This window comes from Terrapene carolina, unplaced genomic scaffold (assembly GCF_002925995.2).
Source record: "Terrapene carolina triunguis isolate 2854851 unplaced genomic scaffold, T_m_triunguis-2.0 Scaffold69, whole genome shotgun sequence".
Taxonomy (NCBI): Eukaryota; Metazoa; Chordata; order Testudines; family Emydidae; genus Terrapene; species Terrapene triunguis.
In genome coordinates, this window is record NW_020664420.1 from 42,937,237 (window position 1) to 42,954,877 (window position 17,641).

The window sequence follows — 17,641 nt, forward strand, 5'->3', positions numbered from 1 at the left end:
TTTAGTTTGAAAGACTTATTCGCTGGCGTTTGTTGAGGAAGAGGGGTATACTCTCCTGGAAAGCTGTAGGAAAGACTTTAGCTATTCACCTTTCCAGTCAGGACATTCTGGGTAGAAAACGCATCATCCTGTAGAGAACCATGGGCCAAAATTTTATAAACCAGATGCTTAAAGAGTGGCTTCTAAAGCCATACTTAAGAACCTAAGCACGGGACATGATTTTCAGAGGCAGTAGGTGTCCACAACTCCTATTGACGTAAATTTTGTGGTAACTTCCTCTTGGAATTCAGATAAAGCTCCATTTGGCAGATGTATTTTTCCACAACATATGAAGTTACACCCATATCTATCTAATCTTTTGTTTCCAGACCTCTAATGCAATTCATTTTAGGCACAAAACAGAACAGAGGGCTGTCCAGTTAGTGATAGCAGCACTGTTTGTTTCATGCAAGGATTAGAAAGTATTTGCTGCATCTGGCAACTGTTTGCTTCCTGTATGGCATAAGCAGTGCTTCAGCTACCATTTAATAAAATACTGTAAGTGCTTATCTGATTGAGCTAAGAATTAAAGGATGAAAAATCATTAGCATTCAGTATTTTCCAGGAGATCTTGAAATCTCTACATTCACTTCTTGCTACAGGTGTTAGGAACACATACTGACTAATTTGGTGATTGTAGGCTGTTTTGAGTTCATTAGATAATAAATATGGACAGAGTATGGGACGATTGCAGTGCTCCATCATATCAATATATTGAAGTTAATCAGGAGGCAAGCTGTTTAAAAAAGCTGTAAAACCAGCATACCAGCAACCCTATTGTTGTTAGAAACAGTTTACTCTCTTCACTTTCAAGCCCCTACACAGCATTGCTCCTAACTGCAGCTATCTCATTATCTAATTAATCTATTTTAGGGATTTTATAGTGACAATTGTAGCATCTAAATTCTTCCCAGGTAAACAGTGCTGTATAGTGTGTCCATAGTAGACTTCATGGAGTATTCTGTTCTTGTTCTTCTTTCCCTGGTTACAGGAGGCTATGTTTGGGGTGATTGCTGGGTTGTGTTCGTGAGGTGGGGAAGGTTGGTTATCTAAATCATAGTGGTTATAGTGGAAAAGCTTTATCAAATAGGGGAGTCTTGCAGCATGTCCTAAAGGTGGTCGGATTGTGTATTAATCTAATCTCTGCTGAAAATTCTTTTTACAGCTGAATCCTTTCATCTAAGAACACCTCCCTTCTTTCTCAAGTCTATCTCACTTACTGACTTTTTAAAAAAATAACTAACATGGGTCACACAATATGTAACAATAAATATTTCACATAATCTTCACTGTTCTAACCTACTCTTTCCCATATCTCTCCCTTGACCCATTACTTATTTTTTCTGGGTGTGATAATTTAGTTTCAATTGTAAAGTTTTGAAATTAGTGACCTTGTGTTCTTATTTAGAAAATACCATCTCTGGCATAGCATAAATAATAATATACTACTATGAAGTGTAAGTTTTGATGGGAGATAATGCTGCTCGCTTCTTACTTAGTCACCTGAAAGTGAGAACAGACATTCAAATGGCACTGTTGTAGCTGGTGTTGCAAGGTATTTAAGTGCCAGATATGCTAAACATTCATATGCCCCTTCATGCTTTGACTTCTAGGTTGCAGTATCTTTTGTTCATCTTTTTTACAGAGCAAATATTTGTAATAAAAATAGTAATATAAAGTGAGCACTCTACACTTTGTGTTCTTGGTGAGTTTAGGAGTGAAAAGAAGGGAGAGTTGGGGTGGTGATTGGAGAGGCAAGTGGAGTTAAGGAAAGGATTTTTTTTAAGATGGGAGAGACTAAAGCATGTCTGTATGGTTAGGGGAAAGGCCTATAGGTTAAAGAGAAGAGTATGGGAGGAGATGAAAATGGGATGGGTTGGGGTCCCTGGTGCAAGTGGAGAGGCTAGAGGAGAAGTACAGATGAGAATCTTCCGCATCTGTGACTGGAGAGGAGGAGGAGAATGTAGGGGGGGAGAAGGGAGGAAACCAAAGTGCGGGAGAAGATCACTTCATATATTGTCTATTTTTGTCATGAAAGAAATCAGCAACATTTTGATTTCAATGAATTGGCATTTTCCAATGGAAAAACATTCCTTTGAAAAATTTCCAACCAGCTCCAGTTATCACTGGGTTAAGAGGACACAGCTTCAAGTTGTTATACTGAAATGTTCTCTTCTTACTTTTACCCACATGCTGTACTTGTCTCCTATGAATTTCTGCACACTCCCTGACCACTCCTTTTAATTCTCAGTCACCATGCCCACAGCAAATATAGCTGCCTCAGTTTCTGACACTTTCCTTACCCCATTACCCACACTAAACCCTGTCTTCTGAATGCATTGCTTCCCCAACTCCTCATTTACCCTGGTGGAAGACTCCTACTTAGAAAGTAATCTCTCTTTAAATTGGATTCTATTTGATATTTCAGGTTAGTGTGAGTGGGAAGATGGTCAGGAGTTTATGAATCCCTGTTAGTTGTAGACCTATCACTGAGGGTTTCTAAACACAGTATCCAGTCAAAATAGGGGCATTTGCAGTAGCCAGTCAGAGTAAAGGGCTTGCATAAATCCACTGTATAGAGAGAAATAACTGTGCATGGATTATGCTGGAACTTAGTCTCTGGCTAGTTAATGGCCATCAGGTATTCAGAGAAAAGGGATTTGTTTTCTGTATGGGAGATTGGAGTGAGAATGAAAAAAGATAACTTGTTTGTGCAGACCCCAGGCATACAGGATGTTTTCTTCAAAATCCCCCCAGTTTGAATATATTCGGGGCTGGGCTGTGTCTTCTTAAGCATGTGGACATAGTTCATCATAATTGTGAACACTACCAGGAGTCAAACAATATTCCTTGCACACAGACATTTTTGTGTATGAAGAACTTGGTTGAATAGTCTAATAATCACATCTTTAAAGTGTAAACATTTTTTATTTATTTTAGTTTCTGATAGAAGTCAAGAATTCACTCTTATCTTCTGTACCCTCGGATTGGGTTAAGGTTGGTAGGTATGTAAAAATGTCTTCAATTTTTGTTTTCTTCCAGCACATAGACAGAACTATAATATAATTCTTCTTTTATTATTAAAATGTAGGTAGTATATATTTTTCTATTTGCCCAACCTTAAACAGTTTTCAAAAGCAATTAAACAAAAAAAACCCTTTTATTTATACAGTTATAGTAAAGTCTGTAAAATACTGGGAAGTTGAGTTCCTGGAAGAAATGTTTAGCAGGATAGAGCCTTAACAACAATATTATACTTGACCCTGAAATAAAAACAAAAAAAACTCACCTCAATAGAAATTTGTGTGCAAATTATTTTTCTTAATTTGTTTGTATTCCATAATATATATGTTATACATATGTGTGTGTGTACACATACATGCACACACAGTACCCTATTCACATAGTCATGGTGGTTTTTATATTTATTTATTCAGAGCTATAAACTTAGCCATCTAAAGATATGACATTTGTGTATCTGAATGAAATTATTGTCATTAAAATGTCATTTTACACTCCTTGATTGCTTTGTTGATTATGTTACATAAGAATTGCTTTAGCTATTTGGGTGGCGGGTGGGGTTTCTGGTCGATGAGACGAGGATGGACTCGATGATCTAATTGGCTTTTTCCTTCTCTGACTTCTGATGTATTATTTAAATAGTGTGTTGAGCACCTTAAAAATGAAAAATGTAATATGTGATCACAATTGCACAGATGACTAACAAGGTCAGTTAGTACTTGAATGGTCAAGGTAATCGAGAGAGGGATAATATTCTTTAATATTATCTAACCCAGTAATAGGCATAATAAAGCATGCTCCAGTTACGTGCTGTTTGGCTATTGGTTTATGGAAGAGCAACAATAAGAAAAGTATATACAGTAGCCTATAACTAAGGTCTTAAACAATACATTATAATTACTCTGTAACTTGCAAGATAATGTGTGCTAATGTCAAAAAAGAGATTTTATTTTTTTTAAAAGTATCCCAAATCAAACTAGCATTCATGCAACACACAGCCTGTGTTTACTAACTTTGCCTTAGGCTACCAATAAATCTTCCTCAGTGAGGTCATCATTGTGAAATTGTTTGATGTTTATGTTATAAGTACAATCACTATTAGTCACAAAAAGTCATCCATTTGTGCTTTTTTAAAGAAGATAAACCTCTGTTGCTAAGCAGAATATTGTATGCCATGCTCTTTGGCCATTTATATTACATTCTGAAATGTATTTCAGAAGCTTTCTGCACTGACTGCACCATAGTAACCAAGTACTTTATTTACAATAAAGATTATTGGAATCAACAGAGTTCAGCAGTACAATAATAGAACATGCATTTTTTTATATCTATTTATTTTCAAGGCTCACAGAGAATAAGAAAACTAGTCTAATTTTCCACATTGATGGCATAATTGATTGCTTAGTAACCTTGCTTTTTTTTCTTCTCTTCTAGCACAAAAGCTGTCAGCCGTTTCCACTCTCCTTTTATTGTAGAAAATTACAGACATCTGAATCAGCTCCGGGAGCAGCTAGTCCTTGACTGCAATGCTGAATGGCTAAATTTTTTAGAGTGAGTTTACAATGAAAAGTAGAATCTGATGGTTTTTGGTTTGTTTTGGGTTTTTGTTGTTGTTGTTTTTTCTAGCTATGAAAGCAAGAGAAGAAAATGTTTCTCAAAATGAAAAGAAGAAATTGCTGATTAGATTTCTTGTAGACTGCCTTATGAGAAACTAAACTAAAATATGGTCCTAAATTTAAAGCTCTTAAAATAAGATTTTATAAAATCTAAGACTAACAGGAATGTTTCCTCGGTATTTTAAATTCCAATGAAATCAGTTTTTAAACAAATACTGGGGAGCTATATTTAAACCTAAATATTGCAGCACTAAGAACCTGAAAGGCAACTGATTTCAAAAGAAAGTGAAACTGACTTTAGTGATTTTATTGTTCAAGTTCAAAGTAACTGAAAAAGAAAACAAAGGTCATCCATTGTAACAAGCAAATTGAATTTTTATTATTTTTTCACTTTTAATAGTCATAAATGTTTTTAGTGACATAGGTAAAGACATTTGTAATGTACGATTTTTAAGCTGACTGTCCTTTTAAGACATTATAGTATATTAAAATATTGCCTGAGTTCATCATTAAGTGTTTAATTATTGAAGAATTAAGGCATAATTTGCTGTAACGTATAATAATACTGATACGTTTCTGTGTTGAGGATGTTCAGAATATCCACAGTCAGTGTCTCAGATAATTGTTCAGATTCTCTGCAAGCATTCATCTTGGATTTTAACCATCTTATTATCTATAACTGTGCTTTCATTAGAAACATTATTTCAGTAATACTGCCCCTCACTACTTGCATATGATGGAAGTTTTATATCTAGGTAGAGTTTACTCAAATTGTTCTTTGTTTATCAAAAGTGGGCTTTGAATTTCATAGCAGTTTAAAATAGGGCTGTCAAGCAATTAAAAAAATTAATTGCATGATTAATCGCACTGTTAAACAATAAGAATACCATTTAAATATTTTTGGATGATTTCTACATTTTCAAATATATTGATTTCAATTACAACACAGAATACAAAGTGTACAGTGCTCACTTTATATTTATTTTTGATTGCAAGTATTTGCACTGTAAAAAAACAAAAGAAATAGTATTTTTCAGTTCACCAAATACAAATACTGTAGTGCAATCTCTTTATCATGAAAGTTGAACTTACAAATGTAGAATTATGTACAAACAAAACAGCATTCAAAAATAAAACAATGTACAATTTTAGAGCCCGCAAGTCCACTCAGTCCTACTTCTTGTTCAGCCAATTGCTCAGGCAAACAAGTTTGTTTCCATTTGCAGGAGATAATGCTGCCTGCTTCTTTTTTTTGTTTTGTTACATAACTGCACTCAAAAACAAAACAATGTAAAACTTCAGAGCCTACAAGTCCACTCAGTTCTACTTCTTGTTCATCCAGTCGCTAAGACAAACAGGTTTGATGGGAGATAATGCTGCCTGCTTCTTACTTACAGTCACCTGAAAGTGAGAACAGGTGTTCTCATGGCACTGCTATAGCTGGCATCGCAAGATATTTATGTGCCAGATGCTCTAGAGATTCATATGTCTCTTCATGCTTCAACCAACATTCCAGGGGACATGCTTCCATGCTGATGACGGGTTCTGCTCGATAACAATCCAAAGCAGTGTGTACCGACGCATGTTCATTTTCATTATCTGAGTCAGATGCCACCAGCAGAAGGTTGATTTTCTTTTTTGGTGGTTCGGGTTCTGTAGTTTCTGCATCGGAGCATTGCTCTTTTAAGACTTCTGAAAGCATGCTCCGCACCTTGTCCCTTTCAGATTCTTAAACCTTGAGTGCTGTAGCTATCTTTCGAAATCTCACATTGGTACCTTCTATGCATTTTGTCAGATCAGCAGTGAAAGTGTTCTTAAAATGTACATCATGTGCTGGGTCATCATCCGAGACTGCTATAACATGAAATATATGGCAGAATGTGGGTAAAACAGAGTAGGGGACATACAGTTATCTCCCAAGGAGTCAGTCACACATTTAATTAACGCATTCTTTTTTTAACAAGCGTCATAAGCATGTCCTCTGGAATGGTGGCTGAAGCATGAAGGGGCACACAAATGTTTAGCATGTACAAAAGTGTCATGCAAATCCCTGTTCTCACTTTCTGGTGACGTAAATAAGAAGAGGGCAGCATTATCTTCTCTAAATGTGAACAAACTTGTTTGTCTTAGCGATTGGCTGAACAAGAAGTAGGACTGAGTGGACTTGTAGGCACTGAAGTTTTACATTGTTTTGTTTTTTGAGTACAGTTATGTAACAAAAAAAAAATCTACATTTGTAAATTGCACTTTCACGACAAAGGGATTGCATTACAGTACTTGTATGAGGTGAATTGAAAAATACTATTTCTTTTGTTTATCATTTTTACAGTGCAAATATTTGAATAAAAAACTTCGATTTCAATTACAACACAGAATAGAATATATATGAAAATATAAAAAAATCCAAAATATTTAATACATTTCAATTGGTATTCTATTGTTTAACAGTGCAATTAAAACTGTGATTAATCGCGATTAACTTTTTAATCGTGATTAATTTTTTTGAGTAAATAGTGTGAGTTAACTGTGATTAATTGACAGCCCTAGTTTAAAAGTTATTCTTCCAACTTTTTGGCTTAAACCTCTTTGGACAGTGATTGGATTCACATCCTTTTTGCCGTAAGCCTCTTAACTTTGGTTCTCATCTGTGGAGTTTAGATACTTTGATTTATGATCCATTTTTAATTTTTTGAGTTCTTCTCCTTCAAATTGTCTTCTATTTTGGTGAATTTCCCACATTTGCTGCTAGAGCAGTATAGAGATGGGAAAATCAGAGTTACACTGTTTTGTATTTCCCTTATGTTTCCAACTTTACAAGTAGAACTGTAGATACCTTTAAATTTTCCTACTGTAAATTAATTAACAGGAAAGGGAAGAAATGTATTAAGGCTAAGGGAATGAGTCTACTGAAAACTTTGTCTTTTGCCTCTGTTAACTTCATACATGTATTGAAGGAACTGTACTCAGAAAGGGAAATGAAATTATGAACTTTCCATGGTGAAGAGCCTTGTTTTGTAAGAGACCCTGGAGAGCTCCTGTGTCAGGACAATTTTTTGATTTTTTTCTTACGATAACTTACAGTTGAAGTGAGTGACAGAGTTCAGTCAGCCACTGTGATAAACAGGAGCATTTTTGTAGAGTCCATTAGGCAGCAGGGATCAGCTGCAGATCCTTTATATACTAGCTAATTAATTTCATTTTGCCTTCCTTTTAATGTGCAGAAAAAATACCGGGTTACACTATGAATATGAAGTTCATCATGATTAAGATTGAGTTCTCACATTATAAGTTTGACAGACTGCTGGGAGATTTGATTTTAGTGCAATTTTAATACCATAAGAGCCCTGTGAGAGCCAAGCAAAGTCTATTTTTTGACAATACATGTGGATTCATATGAAGCTATTTATTTATTTATTTATTTTATTCATTATTTTCTCCCTTCTATACATATATAGTCATTTTAGTGAATATTATCACTCTGTGTTGAAGGCGGTTAGTCACCTAGCAACTGTTGACTGCATTTTCTCATTGGCCAAGGTTGCTAAACAAGGAGCCTATTGCAGGTAATCAGTTTTAAACTGTTGTTTATTGATTTAAAAGGTAGAATATTAAAATAAGCTTTGATCTGACGTACTTAGTACAGTAAAATGTACTGATAAATATGTTGCTAGTACTATAAGTTTCAGCATTGTTTTACAAACGTAGACTAAGGCATGGTCTCAACCCTGATGAGTTTACCATCTAAATTACATAATGCAAAGACAAAAACAAGTTTTTAGAAAGACTTGCATTTTATCAACAACAATTTACTCATACGTGCATAGTTCCATTGTCTTCAAATGAAGTGTTCACAGTGTGTCAAATTAAACTTGTGTAAATCTTTGTAGGGATTGGGGCCAAAGCTTTATGCTTCCAGGGAGTAGGTCCTGAAATGTCTGCAGTGCTGATCAATTTTCAGTCTGTTTCAATTTAGTAGTCCTCAGCTGACATACCAAATAACACCTCTGCTAAAGCTTTCAATATTGGTGTAAAGCAATGTTCCGGCAAATCTTTTATATCCATGTGCAGAATGAAATTTGTTTGTGCACCAATATGGAGGTGATATGTGGCAGGGGTGGGGCCGAGGGGTTTGGAATTTGGGAGGGGGCTCAGGGCTGGGGTAGAGGGTGGGGGGGGGGGGGAGGGCTCCAGCGGGTGGTGCGGGCTCTGGGGTGGGGCTGGGGATGAGAAATTTGGGATGCAGGTTGCCCTGGGGCTAGGGTCAGAGGACTCCACCCAGCCCTCTCCCAACCTGCAGCAGCCCTGGGGCTGGGGCCCTCTCCCCGCCGACAGGAGCTCTGGGGCCAGGGAAGAGGCCAACGGCAGCCCTGGCCTGCATGCCCCAACTTGCTCCCCTCCCTGCCAGGCCCCTGTTGCTGCACTTCTGTGAGCCCCTTTATAGCCTGCTGCGCAGCTTAGAGGGAACTTAGGTGTAAAGCTGAGTAAATATGAAGAGAGAGAATTTTGTTCACTTGTTCTTATAAGACTGTTTTATTATATTTAGAATACAAAAAATTTTGATCTTTCTCTTTTTAGTACTAACATTTCTATTAACAAAGAATATATATTTGCAGATGATGATTTCCACAGATTATATGAGAGCTTTAAGTGTTTCAAACTATTAGTCCTAATATTTATCAGCCCATAAATTTTCCCTTCTGTTGATGGCTTATGGTTTGTATACCCACTTAAAACTTTTCTCAAATGCCTTTCCTATGCAGAAGTAAATACAAAGCTTAGTGGAAACAACTAACAGTAAAACAAAAATGTATTTAGCTAAATAATTTTCTGTTACATAATTTGTCTTGATTTCCAAAATATTCTAAACATATTCTATAAATTTACTAAAGTAGAATTAGGTATACACTTGAAATCATTGCAAAAGAATACTTTTCCTAAGTCATACTGAAGGAATAAATAATAATGCTATTGTGAGATATTGTAACAGTTGGATATATTAAACAATTAAAATATATTTTACTTAATATTATTAAACTTCAATAAATTATAGGTAAATGGATAAACTGTGAGCTGGCTTCATCTGCAAGCTATCAGAAAATTGCTTTAGAAAAAAGAGCCCTTTGGAAGTGTATTTAAATGTGTGTCGTGTAAGTGAAGTCAACTCTCTCTAATGTTGATCACTTTTGGACCTTTGAGAACTTTGCTTATCTCGGTCAAGGTCTACAGAGAATTGGTATCTTACTCCTGTATACTCAGATGAGAAAACAAACTAAGATCTGATTAATTCACTATGGGGACTTTAAATAATTCATCAAATATTAAACAGTGGCTAGAGCTTTTAAACTGGCAGGGAGCAGGCCTATCAGTTAAGCTTCAGAAGGAATTACTACAATTCTCTAATGTGTTAACCCACAGGGAAGATGTCAATAATTAATTTTTGAGGGTTACTGAAAGAAAGTTTGGAATTCGGACCTTCACATTAGCTCACTTTAGCATTTCTGAGTTTGAATATTTTGGATATATTGTCTGTCTTGTGTTTCTATATCAATTTTCACAAACTGTAAATTTGCAGAATTTTAAGAAATGTTGGTATAAAGATACTTCATTGCATTCCACCGTAAATTATTTAATTTTAAAAAACTTGAATGACTTCAATGAATGACTAGAAAAATATAGACAGTGAATTACTTTTTCTAAAATAGTGTGTCATAATAGCACAGTCACTATTTGTTAGGCAGATTTACTTTTTTAAATTTCAAAATTTTACAATAATTTGAAAGTACATTGTCAAGCTATGAATCAGCATTTATGAATAATCCCTGTGAAAATATCTAGCATAATAGAGAAGCCCATTCAGTACTCTCTCTGAACTCTTCTTGATAGTTGAAATGCTACTACAGTGTTTTTTGGGCTGTTAATACTTTGTTAGATGTCCTTTGTCCTACGACTACAGAGGTATTAATTGCCCACTTCACCTTGAGTGGTCTTTTACAACGTTATCTCCTTATGCTAAACCAGGGATTGGCAACGTTTGGCATGCGGCCCGCCAGGGTAAGCCCCTTGGCAGGGCCGGGACGGTTTGTTTACTTGCCAAGTCCGCAGGTTCGGCCGACCACGGCTCCCACTGGCCGTTTCGCCGCTCCAGGCCAATGAGGGCTGCGGGAAGCGGCGTGGGACGAGGGATGTGCTTGCCGCGGCTTCCCGCAGCCCCCATTGGCCTGCAGCGGTGAACCGCGGCCAGTAGGAGCTGCGATCGGCCGAAACCTGTGGACATGGCAGGTAAACAAACCAGCCCGGCCCACTAGGGGGCTTACCTTGGCGGGCCGTGTGCAAAATGTTGCCGATCCCTGTGCTAAACCATCTGTTCTACCTTGTATTTAGCTGTGACACCCTGAGGGCAAGTCTACACTACAAAATTAAATCAATTTAAGTTAGATCGAGTTACAGCCACCACAGTAATTAAATCGTCTCTTCGTGTCCACACTATGCTCCTTCTGTTGGTGCAGATCCTTATCAGGTGCGCTTGCACTGACTTAAGTCGGGCATTGTGGGGCACTGACAGCCGGAGCCTCATCATAGAATATTAGGGTTGGAAGAGACCTCAGGAGGTCATCTAGTCCAATCCCCTGCTCAAAGCAGAACCAACACCAACTAAATCCTCTGAGCCAAGGCTTTGTCAAGCCGGACCTTAAAAACCTCTAAGTATGGAGATTTCACCACCTCCCTGGGTAACCCATTCCAGTGCTTCACCACCCTCCTAGTGAAATAGTGTTTCCTAATATCCAACCTAGACCTCCCCCACTGCAACTTGAGACCATTGCTTCTTGTTCTGTCATCTGCCACCACTGCGAACAGCCGAGCTCCATCCTCTTTGGGACCCCCCTTCAGGTAGTTGAAGGCTGCTATCAAATCCCCCCTCACTCTTCTCTTCTGAAGATTAAATAACCCCAGTTCCCTCAGCCTCTCCTCATAAGTCATGTGCCCCAGCCCCCTAATCATTTTCGTTGCCCTCCGCTGGACTCCCTCCAATTTGTCCACATCCCTTCTGTAGTGGGGGGGACCAAAACTGGACGCAATACTCCAGGTGTGGCTTCACCAGTGCTGAATAGAGGGGAATAATCTCTTCCCTCGATCTGCTGGCAATGCTCCTTCTAATACAGCCCAATATGCCGTTGGCCTTCTTGGCAACAAGGGCACACTGCTTACTCATATCCAGCTTCTCGTCCACTGTAATCCCCTCATCGCCCCGGGGCTGACAGCTATCGTCCCGCTGCCCCGCCTGTCAGCCCCGGGGCCGCAGGGCTCCAGCTGTCAGCACTGAGTGGCAACAGGTGATGTAAGCAAGGCACTGTCTACACAGACACTGTGTCGACCTATCTACATCGACTTAAGCGCTATGCCTCTCGTGAAGATTGAGTTATTAAGTGGGTGTAGTGGGAGGGACATTTTAGTCTAGACGCTTACAGAGTTAGGTCAATGTAAGATGCCTTATGTCAACCTAATTCTGTAGGTTAGACCAGGCCTGAGTTACATTAACATACAGTCACCGCAGTAATTAAATCGCCTGTGCATGTCCACTTTACACTCCTTGTGTCGGCGATGCATGTCCTCACTAGAAGCGCTTGCATCAATGCACAGGGCAGTGCACCATGGGTAACTATCCCACTGTGCAACTCGCCACCATCTAGTGCAGTGTGTTTTGGGAATGGTTTGCAGTGCTTCATGGGAGCAAATGAGTTGCGCAGGGGTGACTGGGAACATGGTTTCAGTGCCCCAGGATGCAGTTTTCTCCATCCCATAATTTTATCTGCATCCCATAATGTTTCACATCTCTTTTTAAAAGTCCCACAAATCCACACATCTGCCATCTGTGTGAGAATCATGGATTCAGCATAACTCTGCACTAGAATTCATTTTTCATCTGTTTATGGTTTATTGAAAAGATATCTGTATGCTGTTTAGAATGCCTTCCCTAAGATTTTATCATGATATTCCTAAATAATTAAATGTAATGAACAGTGTACTGACGTCTACTTCTTTGTGCAGACCAGTTGTGCAAGATAAAGGGGAAAAAATAATTATAAAAAATGGCAGACACCCTGTGATTGATATACTGCTAGGAGAACAAGATCAGTATGTTCCAAACAGCACCAACCTATCCGTAAGTATGGGGCTATAATGAGGGATTGAATATCAGTCAAAGGAAGGATTCTAGAATTTGCTTCTGGTCCAGGAAATTAAATAAATAATTTAATTATACAGATGGCTGCTTGCTTGCATTTCAAAAGATCTCTCTTGAATCCATGTCCACATCTGTTTTACCACATTGCTTGATTATCAATGTTTTGCTGATTTCAAACAGCCAGTTGCACACTTCTACAGCATCATTCAGACAAGTGGCACAAACAAATTGAAAAGGTGACCTCAAAAGACAGTATGATTAGGGTTGGGAAAAATGGAATTTAAGAGGTTATTCTAAGGAACCATAAGCATTATTACAAAAGATTTGTATTAACATACAGCTAATGCAGAAAAATATTAGATCATATTTTTATTTTATATGGATATTTCTGAGAAACACATCTATTATGATTTTGGCTGGGGGAAGGGACGTGTTAAGTTCTGAGAAACTAAAATCTCTCTCAGGAATTGCAAGGTCTTTTAATCCTTGCCACTAAATATTCACCTCAATTTTTTTTTGTAATATTACACTTCTGCTTTGTTCAAACAGAAATAAATACTTTCAACCTACTTCTGAACATCAGCTGCCTTTGCATACTTTATTTTTCTATGTTTATTGTGGGTGTTGATATGGAACTGTTGCTATGGTAAAATATATTCTACCTTGTACTGCATACATTTACATATGAATTATTTTTCAAAGCTATTATAGAATGTTGATATAAAAGTGTTGTATGTTGCTTCCGTGCAAAATGAACATTAAAAAATTCTTCTGCAACTCAGAACTAATTACAAAAGGTATTTCCAAAAAATCTGGCATTTTATTCAATAATCATCTTACATTTTTCTGTTAGCCATGTTCTAATGTTATAATTTAGCAACTCATATGTTACAGAAGCAATAGATAGAATCCGGGTGATATTGGCATAATCAGTGTTGATTCTAGTGTTGTTTCCAGCTCTCTCTACTTTTCTGTGGATGGTGGGTCGGAACCTAGTTCATCAAAATGCTTCTCTTTTTAAATAAAACAGTTTGAATTATCAGGAGACTGTGCCTGCAGAAATGCCTTGAACTGTGTTTTTTACCTGCCTGAAACTATTGCTAGAGCCTTTCTATCAGGGCCATAACATGAACATGTCTCCTCCTCACTTGATCTCGTCTTAAAAATGTTCATGAACTATTCTTCCTGTGTATCAAGTTTACGATAGGACTTCAAACCTAAAAGTTGGTTTTATTACTTCAAAACATATTTGTGTAAACAAGCTATTTCTTCTACAGGCTGGGAAATAAGAAATAGAGATATATCCATTTTTAAATATTTGGGTGGTGGTCAGATTTGATGATGGGAGTCCTAGAAGTACCATGATTCTTTCTTCATGTACAGAAACAGGGATATCACTTAAATAATCCAAATTAAAAATAGAAATTATGAGAATTCTAGATTCTTTATTACGAGAGGAATTAAGTCTAAGTGTTAATCACTGCACACATTTTAAAATACTGATGAAGTTATAAAACTGTGAATACTTAAAAATATTGGCAGTTAATATTGGTACATTTGCAACAGCTTTTAAAGTGTTGTCAGGGTAGTCCTTATGAAAGAAAAAATATTAGTGTTATACAATAGTCAGTCCAAATAAGGGCTGGGAGAAAGCTGAGAGATGCAGAGGAGTAGACAGATTGGGCAGAGGCATTCCTTAGGGGAAGGTTTATTAAAGGGGCTACTTTAGGTCCTAGTAAAGAGGAAAAGATAGAACTTGATGAAGTACAGGCAGGAACTGAAGAGAAACTGCCAAATAAAAAAAAGTCCCCTTCAGTTATATCACATGAAGGCAGACAACTAAATATTGATACATTTGATAAATTCTTGTATACAAATTCTAGAAGTTTAAATACTAAGATGGGTGAACTTGCCTGGTATTAAACAAGGATATTGATATAATAGGCATCCCAGAAACTTGGTGGAATGATAATGGGATGCAGTAATGCCAGAGTACGCAATATATAAGAATGATAGAGTAGGTCTTGTAGGTGGGGGAATGGGACTTTATGTGAAAAAAAGCATAGAGTCAAATATAGTAAAAATCTTAAATGAATCACATTTCAATGGATAGAAATTCCATGCTTGAATAATAAAAGTATAGCAGTAGGAATATGCTATCAACCACCTGACCAGGATGGTGATGGTGACTGTGAAATGCTCAGGGAGATAAGAGTGGCTACAAACACACACACCAAAAAAACCCAATAAAATCCCCATATTGACTGGGTATGTCACCTCAGGATGGGATACAGAGGTAAAACTTCTAGACACCATTAATGACTGCTTCTTGAAGCAGCTAGTCCTGGATCCCACAAGGGGAGTGGCAATTCTTGAATTAGTCCTAAGTGGTGCACAGTATCTGGTCCAGGAGGTGAATATAGCTGAACCACTCAGAAATAATAATCATAATATAATTAAATGTAACATCCTTGAAGCGGGGGGGGGGGGGGGGGACCAAAAAAACCCACCACAGTAGCATTTAACTTCAGAAAGAGGAACTACAAAAAAATGAGGACGCTATAAAAATGAAAATTAAAAGGAACAGTAAAAAGGATGAAACGCCTGCAAATTGCATTTGAAACTGTTTGAAAACATGATAATACCAAATGTATTCCCCAAATTAAAAACAAAACAAAACGAGAACTATACAAATGCCACTATGGCTAAACAGCAGAGTAATGGAGGCAGTTAGAGGCAAAAAGGCATCCTGTAAAAATTGGAAGTCAGATCCTACTGAGGAAAATAGAAAGGAGCATAAATTCTGGCAAGTCAAGTGTAAAAGTATAATTGGGCAGTCCAAAAAAGAACTTGAAGAGCAATTTAGCAAAAGACACAAACTAATAGCAAAGGTGGTTATTGTTTTTTTAAAGTATATCAGAAGCAGAAAGTCTGCCAAACAGTCAGTGGAGCCACTGGATGATCAAGGTGCTAAAGATACATTCAAGGAAGACAAGGCCATTGCAGAGAAATGAATGAATTCTTTGCATTGGTGTTCACTGCAGAGGATGTGGGGGAGATTTCCACACCTGAGCCATTCTTTTAGGTGACAGATCTAAGGAACTATCCCAGATTGAGGTTTCAATAAAGGAGATTTTGGAACAAATTGATAAATTAAACAGTAATAAGTCACAAGGCCCAGATGGTATTCACCCAAGAGTTCTGCAGGAACTCAAATATGAAATTGCAGATTTTTAAAATAGGCTCCAGCATTGATCCTGACAATAACAGATCAGTAAACCTAACATCAGTACCAGGCAAATTGGTTGAAACTATAGTAAAGAAGAGAATTATCTGACACATAGATGAACACAATATGTTGTGGAAGAGTCAAATCATATCTCAGTCTGTTAGAATTCTTTGAATGTGTCAATAAGAATGTGGAACAGGGTGAACCAGTGGATATAGTGTACTTGGACTTTCAGAAAGCCTTTGACAAGGTCCCACACCAAAGGCTCTTAAGCAAAGTAAGCAGTCACGGGTAAAAAGAGAAGGTCCTCTCATGGATTAGTAATGAGTTAAAAGATAGAAATAAAGGGTAGGAATAAAAGGTCTGTTTTTATAGTGAAGAGAGGTAAATAGTGCGGTCCTCAAGATTTGTACTGGAACCAGTGCTGTTCAACATATTCATAAATGATCTAGAAAAAGGGGTAAACAGTGAAGTGGCAAAATTTGCAGACAATACAAAATTACTCAAGATAGTTAAGTCCAAAGCCGATTGTGAAAAGTTACAAAGGGATCTCACAAAATGTGCAGTGGCAGTCAAAAAAGTAATACAATATTAGGAACCATTAGGATAGGAATAGATAATAAGCCAGAAAATATCATAATGCAACTATATAAATCCATGGTACGTTCACCCCTGGAATATTGCATACAGTTTTGGTCACCCATCTCAAAAAAGATAGAATTGGAAAACATACAGAGAAGATCAACAAAAATGAATAGGGGTATGGACCAGCTTCCATATGAGGAGAGATTAAAAAGACTGGGACTGTTCATCTTGAAAGAATATGGTAGAGGTCTATGAAATCATGAATGGTCTGGAGAAAGTAAATAAGGAAGTGTTATTTACCCCTGGGCATAACACAAGAGCCATGGGTCACCCAATGAAATTAATAGGCAGCAGGTTTAAAACAAACAAAAGGAAGTATTACTTCACACAACGCACAGTCATCCTGAGGAATTCATTGCCAAGGGATGTTGTGAAGGCCAAAAGTGTAACTGGGTTCAAAAAAGAATTGGATAAGTTCGTGGAGGATAGGTCCATCAGTGGTTGTTAGCCAAGATGGTCAGGGATGTAATCTCTGCACTGGATGTCCCTAAGCCTATGATGGCCAGAAGCAGGGGCTGGACCACTTGATAATTGTATTGTTCTTTTCATTTCCTCTGACACATCTGGCACTGGCCACTGTCGAAAGATAGGATACCGAGCTAGATAGACCATTGGTCTTACCCAGTATGGCCGTTCTAATGCTGCAGTAGTGGTTTGTAAAACGTAGTGTTTTGCACCATTATTACTGTAGTAATGTAGTGTGGGATGGAAGGATAAATTTCTAATCATATTAGAAAATACAACCTTTTCAAGCACAGAGTCAACATTCTTATGAAATTAGGGGAATTCCCACTAGTGTCACACTGTACACGGAGCAACAAAAGTGGATATCCCATTAAATGGTTTCTTCAAAGAATTATTATTAGAAGTAAATAATTTTCTTTTTAAGCTGCTGCTTCTTCCCCTCAG

At 37.4% G+C, this 17,641-nt stretch overlaps 1 protein-coding gene across 2 annotated transcripts in view; it reads left to right on the plus strand.

The window, feature by feature from the left end:
• MSH3 (mutS homolog 3) overlaps nt 1-17,641 on the plus strand; it is a 197,753-nt gene that overhangs the window by 118,696 nt on the left and 61,416 nt on the right. For both annotated transcript variants that reach the window (XM_026649155.1, XM_026649156.1), the window contains exons 16-19: nt 2,980-3,044; nt 4,495-4,611; nt 8,132-8,239; nt 12,723-12,837. In XM_026649155.1, coding sequence (XP_026504940.1) covers nt 2,980-3,044; nt 4,495-4,611; nt 8,132-8,239; nt 12,723-12,837 — 405 coding nt within the window. The remainder of the gene's footprint in view (nt 1-2,979; nt 3,045-4,494; nt 4,612-8,131; nt 8,240-12,722; nt 12,838-17,641) is intronic.